The 15,766-nt window shown below is 50.5% G+C and overlaps 1 protein-coding gene across 2 annotated transcripts in view; it reads right to left on the minus strand.

Moving 5' to 3' along the window:
• LOC126215061 (protein AAR2 homolog) overlaps positions 1-15,766 on the minus strand; it is a 131,967-nt gene that overhangs the window by 25,410 nt on the left and 90,791 nt on the right. For both annotated transcript variants that reach the window (XM_049941710.1, XM_049941709.1), the window contains one exon: positions 731-969. In XM_049941710.1, coding sequence (XP_049797667.1) covers positions 731-969 — 239 coding nt within the window. The remainder of the gene's footprint in view (positions 1-730; positions 970-15,766) is intronic.

Consider the following 15,766-nt stretch of genomic DNA (forward strand, 5'->3'; position numbering starts at 1 on the left):
AGTGTTCTCCTTTATAGGTGAGCTACACGTACCTAGAATTCCACAAATAAATCGTAACGGACCTTTCACATTCACCGCTACTGACCTTTCCCACTCGTTCCATTTTGTGTCATTCTGCGACATTATACCTAAACATTTAATTGACTCGACTGTGTCCGGCAGCACACAGATAATACTTTAATCAAATATTACACGACTGTTTCTCTTACTCATTTGCATTGGGTTAGACGACTGTACATTTAGAATAAACTGCTATTCGCCACACAAAATAGAAATTCTGTCCGAGTCATCTTTTATCGTCCTACAGCTATTCAAAGAGAACATTTTTCTGCACACTCCAACACCGTAAGCAACAGTCGCACACTGGTTCTGGCCCTACCTGTCAGAGTATTTACGTATATAAGGAACAAGAGTGGTCCCATTACGCTTCCCCAGTGCACTCCTGAAAGTAACATATTACCAGTACACGTCTCGGCAGTCCACGATAATAGCAGTTTGTGACAGTATGTAACACAGATTTCTATTAGCCGGCAAATAAATGCACAAATCGCATTCCGAGTACGGGAAAGCTATTGGAACCGAAAATGTGATGCTCTACAGAGCTACAAATGACTGTATCACTTTCTAGAAAAGGAAATCGATACAGAAGTCAGACGAGGGTCGTACAGAATACAGTTAAGCAACAGACTATTTCGGCACTGGCGAAAACGGAGGCGGAGCCACCTCGCACCTCGGCGGGCGTGGCGCCCCGCGGCCAGCCCTGCAGCGGGAGCGGGGTGAGGCGCGGCGCGGTGCCTGGCAGCGGCCGCAGCGCGGGCAGCAGCCGCTCCTCCCGCTCCTCTGCCGTCGCGCCGCTCCGCCTTCCCCGCCGACCCTCCTCCACTCCGTCTCCGTCGGACGGCGTGGGTGCCATCTCCGGGGCGGACCGCACTTGCCCGCACTCGGGCATCAGCCTCTCTGCCAGCCGTGCTGTCGGGGGAGAGAAAGCTGTCAGTACGCCGTAATGTAACGGACTACCGAAACTGTCGATGCCGTCGGCTGGCGAGCTATGCGGTGCCGTGAATCGACGTGAAAGAACAGTTATATTAATATATAATTACAGTGAACTTAAACTGAAGTATTATCATTTTATTATAAAAACTAATAATTTGCAGGACAATTGTATTATGTATTGCTGCAGAACTATTTGAGAACTCTATTCAATTTTTGTACTGTTTTCATAAGTGTATACGTGTGATGTGTAAAATATCAATGCTCAATTCATGTTGGCAAACCTGTGTACTTTGTAGGGTCTTCGATTGTTAATGCAGAAACAGTTTTTGCCGAGTGAGGCTAAGAGACAGTCGCGTTTTGGTGAGTCTGAGAGACAGTGAGTCTCGAGAAGTCGTGAGAAACGGGCGATGTTGGAAATGCTTATATTAGTGAACTACTGATTGTTAGGAAGATGATATTATGAAAATATATAATACGGAAAGCTTTAAACAGTATCAGTTCTTACGTAGCATATTACAAACCCGAGGACCCATTGTAGTAACAATTACAGCAAATCCCGAAGTTACCCCTAGACAACGAGCAAGCAACGACGAGTATTAGAGGTAAGGTAATTAAATTATTTCGTATTCGTACTGTGAAGTTATCTTCTCTTGTGAAATATTTAAGTCTCTTATGCTCTGTTAATAGAGTGAACAGACTGACGGGGACTTGTGGTCCACTATTGAAACCAGCAAGACCACACAGCTTTTTAAACACTTGCCATAATTTGATATAAAATAATTGACGATATTTAATATTTGTTCCCCGGACGAGAGAGGTAACATTACAAGGCGCACGCTTTCGATTCGGACGGGTGTAATTTTTAGGGGTCGACAGAACCTATACGTACATCTACAACTACACATATACTCTGCAGGCCACCGTACAGTGCACGGCGAAGGGTACCCCCTACCGCCACTTGTCACTTCCTTTTCTCTTCCACTCGCAAACAGACTCGTGGAAAAATGACACTCCGTACGCCTCCGGATGAGCCCTAATTTCTCAAACTTGTCTTCACAGTCCTTACACAAAATGTATGTCAGAGGCAGTAGAATTGTTCTCCAGTCAGCTTCAAACGATAGTTCTCTTCATTTTATCAGTAGTGTCAGTCGAAAACAACACTGTCTTCTCCTCAGGGATTCCCATTTACGTTCCCAAAGCATCTCCGTAATACTCGTATGCTGTTCGAACCTACCGGTAACAAATCTAGCAGCCCAGTTCCGAACAGTGTCGATGTCTCCGTTTAATCCGACCTGCCGCAGATCCCGTACACTCGATCGGTCGGCCTCCTCGAGAACGGGTCGTACTAGTGTCCTACGAGCAGTCTCGTATACCGCCGAGCCACATTTTCCTAAAATCCTCCTAGTAATATGAATTTGTGCATTTTTATTCACTACCGCAATCCTTACGTGCTCATTCGATTTCCTATCACTTTACTGTGTAGCTGCTAGATATTTAATAAATTTTAAAGTTTTGTAGTGCCTGAAGCAGTACCTGTAGCAAGAAATCATCTTGTACAAATAATAAACAGCTAATCACTTGCAAACTTTACCACTGTTTCAAAAACATCCTCTTCAGCAGGAAAATATGGACACACTAAGCAAATTAACTCACACAGGTTGTCCATATTTTCCTTCTGAAGATGATGTTTTTATAAACATTGAAACCATGGTAAAGGGATTTTAATAAATCTCCCAATTTGCAACTGATGGGCTGTTTTTAATTTCTACAAGAATATTTAGTGTACGTGACTGTCTAACACCACACTAATAATGCTGTATTCAAACAATACAGGTCTGTTTTTCCTACTGAACTGCATTAAATTACAGTTTTCAATGTTTAGCACTAGCTGCCACTGGTCACACCAACCAGAAATTTTGTGTAAGTCATCTCCTACACATCAGTGAACAATAAGTGTGGGAGCCACTTCTGGGTACACAATATAAAATGTTTTTGCACGTGTTTTACAATTTTATAATGGAATGTATATAATGACAACATAATACCTTATATTGTGTACCCAGTGGTGGCTTCCACACTTATTGTTGCACGTATTACGTGTTTGCTGCCCATCCCTACATTTTACAATTCTTGACACTTTTCTTATTCTGAATAAGTAGTGTGTATTAGCTCAGCTGTTTACTCCACACGCGTCATTCACTAATGTATACCTGTTCCTGTCTTAATTCTGCTATCGGTTACCGTATATCTTCCCTCAAAGAATGTGATGTGTTACCGTGTATTTGCTCAATACTAGAGGTATGGATATTATTGTGAAAACATCATTTTGGAAACCCTACATATCCAATAATGTTTGATGTAAGTGAATGTTGAGTAACGAACTGCTCCTCCTTTAGGAGCATGATATTGATTTTTACACATTTTATATTTTGGTGTTATGGTTACTGTAAGTGGCCACATATTCCTTCCTATTTTGAGTTTTTCCCCACATTATTTTTTTTTTTTTATATTGAACCAATCACACGATTTTTAATGTATTTTGTATTATGATGATATCACGCACAGTAAGTCACAAAGTACTCGACGTTCCCATTCTGGTCGATAAATTTTACAATGCGGGTGACATTTGGTTAATACCCGTTCACGCACTGCATATTGGTTGTTACTTTAAAAAAATTCTGTGGGTTATCTTTCCATACAAATAGCCTGGTCTGGCTTCTGTGTGCCCAGACATAGCTTTCAGACACTGACGACTTACGATATAATGCAGTTGTTATACCTGATATGCCAGCAGTTCGTGGAGTATTTTATTTCTATTACTTGTGGAATTTTGTACCTACCTCGTATATATTTTTGTTAATATTACATTCAATATAATGCAGTTTGCCCAGGGATATGCCATGCACTGTATATAGTATTTTATGTCCATAATGTATCCTGTGGTTACCGATTGTTTTTATACGTGACACCAACTAAGTCTGACACTCCGACAATATATATGATGTGCCTACGGTATGTGCTATGGAGATTGGTTGGTTGGTTGGTTTGTGGGAGGAAAGGGACCAGACTGCAACAGTCATCGGTCCCTTGTTCCAAAACTAAAAAACTACCACACAGAGTAAAAGACGGATAATAGAGACAACAAACAACACAGGACAAGAAATACTCCGACAAGGATCAGACAAAACAAATGAAAACACACAGAGTGGGACGGTGGTTGGCCGACCATAGAGGAGAAAAAAAAAGAGGAAAAGCCAATCACCAAGAACACATTAAAAACTCATTTTAAAATCAGAGGCTAAAAGCCAGAATCAGCACTAAAAATCATAAACACTCAGATGAAACGATAAAAACCCCCCGCCCGAATAAAACGCAAAACTAAGTCCACCATGGCAGAGTCATCTAATAAAAGGGCAGAGAGCGTGTCAGGCAGCGCAAACGTCTGCCTGAGCACAGATAAAAGTGGACAGTCCAACAAAATGTGGACCACTGTCAATGCCAAGCCGCAGCGACAGAGAGGGGGGTCCTCACGGCGCAATAAGTGGCTTTTGGTTTTGGTTTTGGTTTTTGGGGCGCAAAACTTCTAAGGTCATTAGCGCCCGGTCCGTGACTTAGAAAAAAGTAAACAACCGAAATTTAAAACCAGCAGCAATGAGAACGAAAGTCATAAAATTGGGGAAACTAAAAGCGGAAGGAAGGCTTAAAAATCCACTACAGAAAGGGGTTGGTTGTCCCCAAAAAAAGCTTCAAATGACTGACGTCATTTCACTGGCACTAATAAACTGGAGAACGCGGTCGGCTGAGCGCGTGTCATCTTCTAAAATCGACGATAGATCAGGCGATAGCTGTAGACGGGAGCATAACGGATTAAAATAGGGGCATTCAATTAAAAGGTGTCTTACCGTCCACAGCTGAGAGCAGTGGGGACAGAGTGGGGGAGGATCGCCGCTTAAAAGATGTAGATGGCTAAAAAGACAGTGCCCTATCCGGAGTCTAGCTAAAATTACCTCCTCCCGACGATGCGTTCAGGAGGAAGAGGTCCAAGCGCAAGGAAGGGCTTTCACTTCCCGCAATTTATTATGGGGAAGTGTCGACCAATGCGCATGCCATAAATGAGCAACATTGCGACATAAACCGCTCCGTAAATCGGTGAAGGGAAGCGACTGAATAGCTGACCGAGGAAGAGAGACTGCAGCCTTGGCCGCTCTATCGGCCGCCTCATTCCCACAGATACCAGCGTGTCCCGGGAGCCAGAGGAACGCCACCGAGACGCCCCCCAGGCGGAGCAAGCGCAGACAGTCCTGAATCCGGTGGACCAGAGGGTGCACAGGGTAAAGAGCTTGGAGACTGAGGAGAGAGCTGAGAGAATCTGAGCAGATAACGTACTGTATCCGCCGATGGCGGCGGATGTAGTGGACAGCCTGGAGAACAGCGTAAAGCTCCGCAGTATACACCGAACACTGGTCGGGAAGCCGAAATTGATTCAGGGTGTCGCCAACAATATAGGCACTCCCTACACCTAACAATGTTTTCGAGCCGTCGGTGTAAATAAATGTGGCGTCCGTCATTTGTGCACATAGAGCAGCAAATGCCCGACGATAAACAAGTGTAGGGGTACCATCCTTGGGAAATCGACAAAGGTCACGGAGCAGGCAGATCCGGGGACGGAGCCAAGGCGGTGCTGTACCCCAAGTTGTCAAGAAGGTTTTAGGAAAGCGGAAAGAAAGAGAATGGAGCAGTTGACGGAAGTGGACTCCCGGGGGTAGTAGGGAGGAGGAGCGGCCTGCATACCATACATCAAAGGAGGCGTCGAAAAAAAGGTCATGGGCTGGATTAGCAGGCATGGAAGACAGATGGCTAGCATAACGACTTAGAAGGACTGCTTGCCGATTGGACAGCGGAGGTTCAGCAGTCTCGGCATAAAGGCTTTCCACAGGGCTAGTGTAAAAAGCTCCAGACACTAAACGTAATCCACGGTGGTGGATAGAGTCGAGACGGCGAAGAATAGACGGCCGAGCAGAGGAGTAGACTATGCTTCCATAATCCAATTTCGAGCGCACTAAGGCGCGATACAGGTGGAGAAGGACCACTCGGTCCGCTCCCCAGGAGGTACCATTCAGGACACGGAGGGTGTTAAGCGATCGCAGACAGCGAGCCGAAAGATAGGAAACGTGGGAGGACCAGCACAGTTTTCTGTCAAACATAAGACCCAAGAATTTAGCGACGTCTGAAAACGGAAGGTTGACAGGTCCTAGATGTAAGGAGGGCGGAAGAAACTCCTTACGTCGCCAAAAATTAACACAAACGGTCTTACTGGGAGAGAAACGGAAGCCGGTTTCGATGCTCCAAGAGTGGAGGCGATCGAGACATCCTTGAAGACGTCGTTCAAGAAGGCTGGTCCGTTGAGAGCTGTAGTAGATCGCAAAATCGTCCACAAAGAGGGAGCCCGAGACATCAGGAAGGAGACAATCCATAATTGGATTTATAGCGATGGCAAACAGTACAACACTCAGCACGGAGCCCTGGGGTACCCCGTTTTCTTGGGAGAAAGTGCGGGAGAGAGTAGTGTTCACCCGCACCCTAAATGTGCGCTCTGCCATAAATTCACGAAGAAAAAGGGGCAGCCGGCCTCGAAAGCCCCAAGAGAACAGTGTGCGGAGGATGCCTGTCCTCCAACAGGTATCGTATGCTCTCTCCAGATCAAAAAATATTGCTACCGTTTGGCGTTTCCGGAGAAAATTGTTCATGATATAAGTGAAGAGAGCAACAAGATGGTCAACTGCAGAACGATGCTTTCGGAATCCGCACTGGGCAGGTGTTAAAAGACTGCGGGATTCCAGCCACCACGCTAAACGGTAATTCACCATACGCTCCAAAACCTTACAGACACTACTCGTGAGAGAAATGGGGCGATAGCTAGAGGGGAGATGTTTGTCCTTTCCAGGTTTCGGAGCAGGAACGACGATAGCTTCCCGCCATCGTCTGGGAAAAGTACTGCCGGTCCAAATTCGATTATAAAGGCGAAGGAGGTAACACAGACTATGGGTTGATAAATGCAGCAACATTTGGACGTGGATACCATCCGGTCCTGGGGCGGAGGAGCGAGAAGAAGAGAGTGCATGTTGGAGTTCCCGCAAGGAGAAAACAGTATTGTAGCTTTCGCGATTTTGAGAGGAGAAAGCAAGATGTTGCACTTCCGCTGCACGTTTCTTCGGGAGAAACGCTGGCGGGTAATTTGAAGAGCTCGAAATCTCGGCAAAGTGCTGACCCAATGAGTTAGAAATTGCGACGGGGTCCACTAATGTGTCATGCGCGACAGTGAGCCCAGAGACCGGGGAGAAACTAGGCACGCCTGAGAACCGTCGAAGCCGACTCCAAACTTCCGAGGAGGGAGTGAAGGTGTTAAATGAGCTAATAAAGAATTTCCAGCTTGCCTTCTTGCTATCGCGGATGACACGACGGCATCGCGCTCGGAGCTGCTTATAGCGGATACAGTTGGCCAAAGTAGGATGGTGGCGGAAAACGCGGAGAGCACGTCGCCGCTCACGTAGTGCATCACGGCATGCCTCGTTCCACCAAGGAACTGGGGGGCGCCAGGGCAATTCGGAGGTGCGTGGTATTGAATGTTCCGCAGCTGTAAGAATAACGTCGGTAATATGTGTGACCTCATCGTCGACGCTGGGAAAGTGACGGTCATCGAATGTCGCTAGAGACGAAAAAAGTGTCCAATCGGCTTGGGCAAACTTCCAGCGTCGCGGGCGCATATATGGCTGTTGAGGCTGCAGTCTAAGGACACATGGAAAGTGGTCACTCGAGTGTGTATCATCAAGGGCGAACCATTCGAAGCGCCGAGCTAGCGGAACAGTACCGACCGCAAGGTCCAAATGAGATAAATTTGTCGTGGAGGCAGACAAAAATGTAGGGACCCCAGTGTTGAGGCAAACTAGATCTGCTTGGTGGAAAACGTCTAGCAATAGTGAGCCACGTGGACAAGGATGTGGAGATCCCCAAAGCGGGTGGTGGGCATTGAAGTCGCCAACCAGCAAATATGGGGGTGGAAGCTGACCAAGAAGATGAAGGAGATCAGCTCGTGCCATTGGTGTGGACGATGGAATGTATACAGTACAAAGAAAGAACGTGTATCCGGAAAGGGAAAGACGGACGGCGACAGCTTGGAAGGAAGTGTTTAAATGGATTGGGTGATAATGGAGAGTTTCATGGAGAACAATCATGAGTCCTCCATGTGTTGGAGTGCCTTCAACAGAGGGGAGATCATATCGGACGGACTGAAAATGAGGGAGAACAAAGCGGTCATGGGGACGCAGCTTTGTTTCCTGAAGACAGAAGATGACCGGCGAGTAGGATTGTAAGAGGATCGACAATTCATCCCGATTGGCTTGAATACCGCGGATATTCCAGTGGATAATGGACATAGGGTGAACAGAAAATGGAGGAATGCGACCAAGGTCGCTGTCAACTCAACGACTGCTCTGAGCTTGCGACCGACAGCATGGAATGGCATTCAGCCGAAGGCAGAAGATCCTGATCCATAGGTTGGTCAGGAGCAGCTCCTGCCACCAGCGATCGGCCGGTTGATCGGCCGCCAGCAGTGCGCCTCGGCGACACAGAAGACGGCCGAGGGCGACCTCCGCCAGGTGGTGCTGTAGATGGGACACGCCTTGGCGGAGAAGGAGAGGAACTGGGTTTCTTTGTAGCCTTCTTGGAAGTATGATGTTTAGAGGAAGGAGGAACCAATGGTTGGGAAGTTGCCGTACGTAGAAACTCTTCACGAGTATGCTCTTTTTTCGAAGTCTTGGTGTCTGACTTTTGGGCTCGAGATTTAGCACAACTCTATGAAGGGTGAGCCAGAGAGTGGGCAGGCGAAAGTGGTGAGGTTGAACGGGCGATCTTTGCGCTGGCCGATCTGACGACTGTGGCACTAAAGGTGAGGTCGCAAGTCTGCGTGGCCGCCTCCTTTGTTGGCCGAGGAGAAGCAAGGACAGTGCTGTATTTTCCTTTCTGAGGCACGGTGGGCTGTCGACTGGCGAATAATTTTCGAGCAGCAAAGGTCGACACCTTTTCCTTCACCCTAATTTCCTGGATGAGCTTTTCGTCCTTAAAAACAGGACAATCTCGAGAGGAAGCGGCGTGGTCACCCATACAGTTGATGCAGCGAGGGGATGGAGGTGGACAAGCACCCTCATGGGCATCCCTGCCACACGTAACACATTTGGCCGGATTGGAACAGGACTGGCTGGTGTGATTGAACCACTGGCACCGATAGCAACGCGTAGGGTTTGGGACGTAAGGGCGAACGGAAATTATCTCATAGCCTGCTTTGATTTTCGATGGGAGTTGAACTTTGTCAAATGTCAAGAAGACAGTGCGGGTTGGAATGATGTTCGTGTCAACCCTTTTCATAACCCTATGAACAGCCGTTACGCCCTGGTCAGACAGGTAGTGCTGAATTTCTTCGTCAGACAGTCCATCGAGGGAGCGTGTATAAACGACTCCACGCGAGGAATTTAAGGTACGGTGCGGTTCCACCCGGACAGGGAAGGTGTGTAGTAGTGAGGTACGCAGCAATTTTTGTGCCTGGAGGGCACTGACTGTTTCTAACAACAGGGTGCCATTCCGTAATCTGGAACAAGACTTTACAGGACCTGCAATTGCGTCGACACCTTTCTGAATAATGAAAGGGTTGACCGTGGAGAAGTCGTGACCTTCGTCAGACCGAGAAACAACAAGGAACTGTGGCAACGATGGAAGAACTGACTGTGGTTGAGACTCAGTGAACTTACGTTTGTGAGCAGACATAGTGGAAGTGAGGAAACCATTGCGGAAGAATCCCCCATGATTACCGGCGTCTCCGATGGCGCACTCCTCCCTTGTGGGGGCCCTCTCTGAGGGCACTCCCGCCTTAGGTGATTGTTCACACCTCAGGTCACACCTCCCGACAAACGGACGGAGGGACCAATCGGCACTTTCGGAAGGTATCAGCTCGGGTAATCACCCCTCCCTGGGCCTGGCCGTTACCAGGGGGTACGTACGTGTCCTACCTGTCTACCCGGGGCGGGGAATTACGCATTACCCCGTCACCGGCTACGCATGGAAGTGCGTGGGTCGGCCTTCAGACACACACAGGGAGGAAGAAAGAGAAAGGGAAAGGAAAGAAGAGGTCTCAAACGCCGCAGTGGAGAAAAGGGTAGAGAGAAGAGGTAAGGAAAAGAAAAGGACAAAGGAAGGATGAAGACTTACAAGCAAGGAAGGCGAAGAATGTGGTACATTTACAAGCGTCCATCTCCGGACGTAGGCACAAACCATACCCCCAGAGGGGGAGAAATGGAAGGAAAGAACCAGTGGCGGGGGAGGGGGGGGGGGGAAATGGGGGATGGGGAAGGATGCGGAAAGGGAAGGTATGCAGCCCGGAAAGGAAGGAAGGCCACATTAGCTCGGGGTCCCGTGCTCGCTACGCACATATCCACAAAAGAGTTGTGGACCCCCTGAGGGGGCAATAAGTGGCTGTGGGTCATCCGTGAGTGCCCAATACGCAGTCGGCAGAGGACGACAGACTCCTTGCGAGAGACTCGCAAGGAGGAGCGCCACACAGTCGTCGTCTCCTTGACGGCACGGAGTTTGTTAGGGGCGGTAAGACCCCGCCATTCAGCGTCCCAAAGCGAGATAACTTTACGGCGTAAGACTGCCCTCAAATCAGTCTCAGGAAGGCCAATGTCTAGGGTGGGTTCACTGGTGGCCTGTTTGGCCAGGCGGTCTACACGTTCATTGCCCGGGATACCGACACGACCGGGGCTGCACACAAAGACCACAGAGCGGCCGGTACAGGCAAGAGTATGCAGGGACTCGTGGACAGCCATTACCAGACGAGAACGAGGGAAACATTGGTCGAGAGCTCGTAAACTGCTCAGAGAATCGCTACAGATAACGAAGGACTCACCTGAGCAGGAGCGGATATATTCTAGGGCACGAAAGATGGCGAACAGCTCAGCACTGTAAATGCTGCAGCCATCCGGCAAGGAACGTTGTTCGGAATGGTCCCCTAGAGTAGGCGCATAACCCACACGACCAGCAACCATCGAACCGTCAGTGTATACAACGTCAGACCCCTGATACGTGGCCAGGATGGAAGAAAACCGGCGGCGGAAGGCCTCTGGAGGGACTGAGTTCTTCGGGCCCTGTGCCAAGTCGAGCCGAAGGCAAGGGCGAGGAACACACCATGGGGGTGTCCGCAAAGTGGCCCGGAAAGGAGGTGGAACTGTGAAAACCCTAAGCCCGGAGAGAAGTTCTTTGACGCGGACCGCGATCGTACAACCTGACCGGGGCCGACGTTCTGGCAGATGGACGACCGATTGCGGGAACAGGAGACGATAGTTTGGATGCCCAGGCAAGCTAAAAACATGAGCAGCATAAGCGGCCAGTAAATGTTGGCGCCTCAATCACAGTGGAGGGACACCTGCCTCCACAAGTATGCTGTCCACAGGGCTGGTGCGGAAGGCACCAGTGGCAAGGCGGATCCCGCTGTGTAGTATTGGGTCCAGCAACCGCAACGCAGATGGGGATGCTGAGCCATAAGCCAGGCTCCCATAATCCAGACGAGACTGGATTAACGCCTGGTAGAGCCGTAGGAGAGTAGATCGGTCGGCTCCCCACCTGGTGTGGCTCAAGCATCTCAGAGCATTTAGATGCCGCCAACACGCCTGTTTAAGCTGCCGAATATGAGGCAGCCAAGTCAGCCGGGCATCAAAAACTACACCCAAAAATCTGTGGGTCTCCACCACAGCAAGGAGGTCGTCGGAAAGATAAAGCCGCGGCTCTGGATGGACTGTTCGGTGCTGGCAGAAATGCATAACGCGGGTCTTGGCAGCCGAAAACTGAAAACCATGCGCTACAGCCCAGGACTGCGCCTTGCGGATAGCGCCCTGGAGCTGACGTTCAACAGCTGCAATGCCAGTAGAGCTGTAGTAAAGGCAGAAGTCGTCAGCATACAGGGAAGCGGAGACAGAATGTCCCACGGCCGCAGCGAGCCCGTTAATGGCTATTAAAAACAGGCAGACCCTTAAAACAGAACCCTGTGGCACGCCGTTCTCCTGGATGTGGGAGGAACTATATGAGGCTGTAACTTGCACACGGAAGGTACGATACGACAGAAAATTGCAGATAAAGATCGGCAGAGGGCCCCGAAGACCCCATCCGTGAAGCGTAGAAAGGATGTGATGGCGCCATGTCGTATCGTACGCCTTCCGCATGTCGAAAAAGACAGTGACCAGGTGCTGACGGCGGGCAAAGGCAGTACGGATGGCCGACTCCAGACTCACCAGATTGTCGGCGGCGGAGCGGCCTTTACGGAACCCACCCTGAGATGGAGCCAGAAGGCCCCTGGACTCCAGTACCCAGTTCAACTGCCGGCTCACCATCCGTTCCAGCAACTTGCAAAGAGCGTTGGTGAGGCTAATGGGACGGTAGCTGTCCACCTCCAAAGGGTTCTTCCCAGGTTTCAGAATGGGGATAACAATACTTTCCCGCCATTGTGACGGAAACTCACCCTCGACCCAAATGCGGTTGTAAAGGCCGAGGAGCCGTCGCTGGCAGTCCACTGAAAGGTGTTTCAGCATCTGACAGTGGATGCCATCCGGCCCAGGAGCGGTATCAGGGCAAGCAGCAAGCGCACTGTGAAATTCCCACTCACTGAATGGAGCATTGTAGGTTTCAGAATGGTGGGTGCGAAAAGAAAGGCTCCGACGTTCCATCCGCTCTTTAATGGGGCGGAAGGCCAGTGGGTAAGTGGAAGAAGCGGAACTCAGAGCAAAACGATCTGCCAAGTTGTTGGCAATTTTGTCAGAGTCTGTACAAACTGCTCCATTCAGTGAGTGCGCAGGGACGATGACAGGGGTCCGATAGCCGTATAGGCGTCGGATCTTGGCCCAGACCTGCGATGGAGATACATGGAGGCCAATGGTGGACACATACCGCTCCCAGCACTCCTGCTTGCTTTGGCAGATAAGGCGACAGGTTCGCGCACGCAGCTTTTTGAAGGCGATAAGTTTTTCGATGGAGGGATGTCGCTTGTAACGCTGGAGCGCCCGCCGGTGATCTTTAATCGCTGCGGCGATCTCAGGCGACCACCAAGGCACAGTCCGCCGCCGAGGCGACCCAGCAGAACGGGGAATGGCAGATTCGGCGGCAGTAACGGTGTCAGTGGTGACCGATTGAACCGCCGCATTAATGTCATCACGAGAGAGAGGCTCAATAGCAGCAGTGGAGGAAAACAAGCCCCAGTCAGCCTTATTCATGGCCCACCTGCAAGGCCACCCAGAAGACTGACGATGTGGCAGTGACAGAAAGATCGGAAAGTGGTCACTACCACACAGGTCGTCATGCACACTCCAGTCAACAGACGGTAAGAGGCTAGGGCTGCAAATCGAAAGGTCGATGGCGGAGTACGTGCCATGCGCCACGCTGAAGTGTGTGAAGGAACCATCATTTAAAAGCGAAAGATCGAGCTGTGCCAATAAATGCTCAATGGTGGCGCCTCGACCTGTCGTCACTGACCCACCCCACAGAGGGTTATGGGCGTTGAAGTCGTCCAATAACAAGAAAGGTGGCGGTAATTGGGCTATCAGAGCAGCCAGGACATGCTGCGTGACATCACCATCCGGTGGAAGGTAAAGACTGCAGACGGTAACAGCCTGTGACATCCACACCCGAACAGCGACAGCCTCTAAAGGTGTTTGGAGAGGGACAGACTCGCTGTGCAGAGTGTGAAGGACATATAGGCAGACGCCACCAGACACCCTTTCATATGCTGCCCGGTTCTTATAATAACCCCGATAGCCACAGAGGGCGGGGGTTCGCATTGCTGGAAACCAAGTTTCCCGAATAGCAACGCAGAAGAAAGGGTGAAGGCTGATAAGTTGTCGGAGCTCAGCTAGATGGTGGAAAAAACCGCTGCAGTTCCACTGGAGTATGTAATTGTCCATGGCTGAGAAGGTGTGAAGGGACTAGGAAGGCAATTTACGCCGCTTGGTCACTCGCTGCCACCGATTCAGAACCCGCACGAGTGACATCCATGGCATCTGAGGGACCGGCGAGATCCAGGTCTTCAGCAGACGCCAGAATCTCCACCTCGTCCTCAGAGGCAGAGCTTGTAGGAAGCGGTGGGACGGGTGCTACCGCAATGTCGTCGGTCTTGGGGACTTCCTTCTTTTTCGGCTTCTCCCGCTGTGCTTTCGGAGGTTCAGGCTTCATGGGCTTCACTGGGTCAGTCTCAGGGACGGACGACGACCGCGAAGCCCTACGACCAGGGACTGGTGGGTGTTTCAGCCACTTGCGGGTGTCCGCGTTTCCACTGGTCGGAACTTGCGAAGGGAGGTCCCCAAGGGACCCCTTCCTGGTGAGAGAAGCCGAAGAAGTCGTACGCTTCTCCAGATGGGAAGGGGGAACTGACGTCCCCGATGGTTTGGGGGGTGTTGCTCCTGAAGTAGATGGAGCAGGAGCAACAGGGAGTGAAGTGCCCCCCACAACCAAGGGGGCCGGTGAAGTCTGACATAGCGGAGAGGCAACTGTACGTGACGACACGGAAGTCGATCGTACCGGTGTTGCAGCAGCGGCGTAACTTGTTGGCATTGGCACAGGATGTAACCGCTCATATTTCCGCCTAGCCTCGGGGTACGTCAGGCGGTCCAGGGTCTTATATTCCATTATCTTCCTTTCTTTCTGGAATATCCTACAGTCCGGCGAGCAGGGGGAATGGTGTTCTCCGCAGTTAACACAGATAGCAGGCGGGGCACACGGAGTAGTGGGATGCGAAGGACGTCCACAATCTCTACACGTGATGCTGGAAGTACAGCGAGATGACATGTGGCCGAACTTCCAGCATTTAAAACACCGCATCGGAGGAGGGATATATGGTTTCACATCACATCGGTAAACCATCACCTCGACCTTTTGGGGTAAGACATCACCCTCGAAGGCCAAGATGAAGGCACCGGCGGCCACCAGATTATCCCTCGGACCCCGATGGACGCGCCGGACGAAGTGAACACCTCGTCGTTCTAGGTTGGCGCGTAGTTCGTCGTCGGACTGTAGAAGAAGATCCCTGTGGAAGATAATACCCTGGGCCACGTTTAAACTTTTACGGGGAGTGGTGGTGACGGAAACATCCCCCAACTTGTCGCAAGTGAGCAACCTCCGTGACTGGGCAGAGGATGCTGTTTTGATGAGAACTGACCCAGAGCGCATCTTGGACAAGTCCTCCACCTCCCCGAACTTGTCCTCTAAATGCTCCACAAAAACTGAGGCTCGGTTGGCATAAAAGATTCACCATCAACCCGCGTACAGACAAGGTACCGGGGTGAATAATCTCCACTGCTGTCTTTGGCCGTACGTTCCTCCCACGGAGTAGCCAGGGAGGGAAACGATCTCGGATCGTATTTCTTCCCGTCGAGGTTAGACCTCGATCGCTTAGAGACTGCCGGTGGAAGCCCACCAGCGAGAGATGATGTACCACGCTTCATTGCGGGTCATCCGCCCCGATGCCACCCACTCCGACCAGGGGCTCTCCCCACGGGCGCCACCCAGCCGCAGCAAACACCACCTGGCAGGAAGGCCTTTGCCGGGAGTCCCGATGCCCCAGAGGGATAGGCATCTACTCCTCGGCATACGTGGGGAGGTAGCAGCTCAGGCATCGGCAGTGCGATCCCTGTGTAGTCAGGGGGCTACCACCGAGAGGGTACATGACGACCCCACCACAACGGAC

Source organism: Schistocerca nitens, chromosome 12 (assembly GCF_023898315.1).
Source record: "Schistocerca nitens isolate TAMUIC-IGC-003100 chromosome 12, iqSchNite1.1, whole genome shotgun sequence".
Classification (NCBI taxonomy): domain Eukaryota; kingdom Metazoa; phylum Arthropoda; class Insecta; order Orthoptera; family Acrididae; genus Schistocerca; species Schistocerca nitens.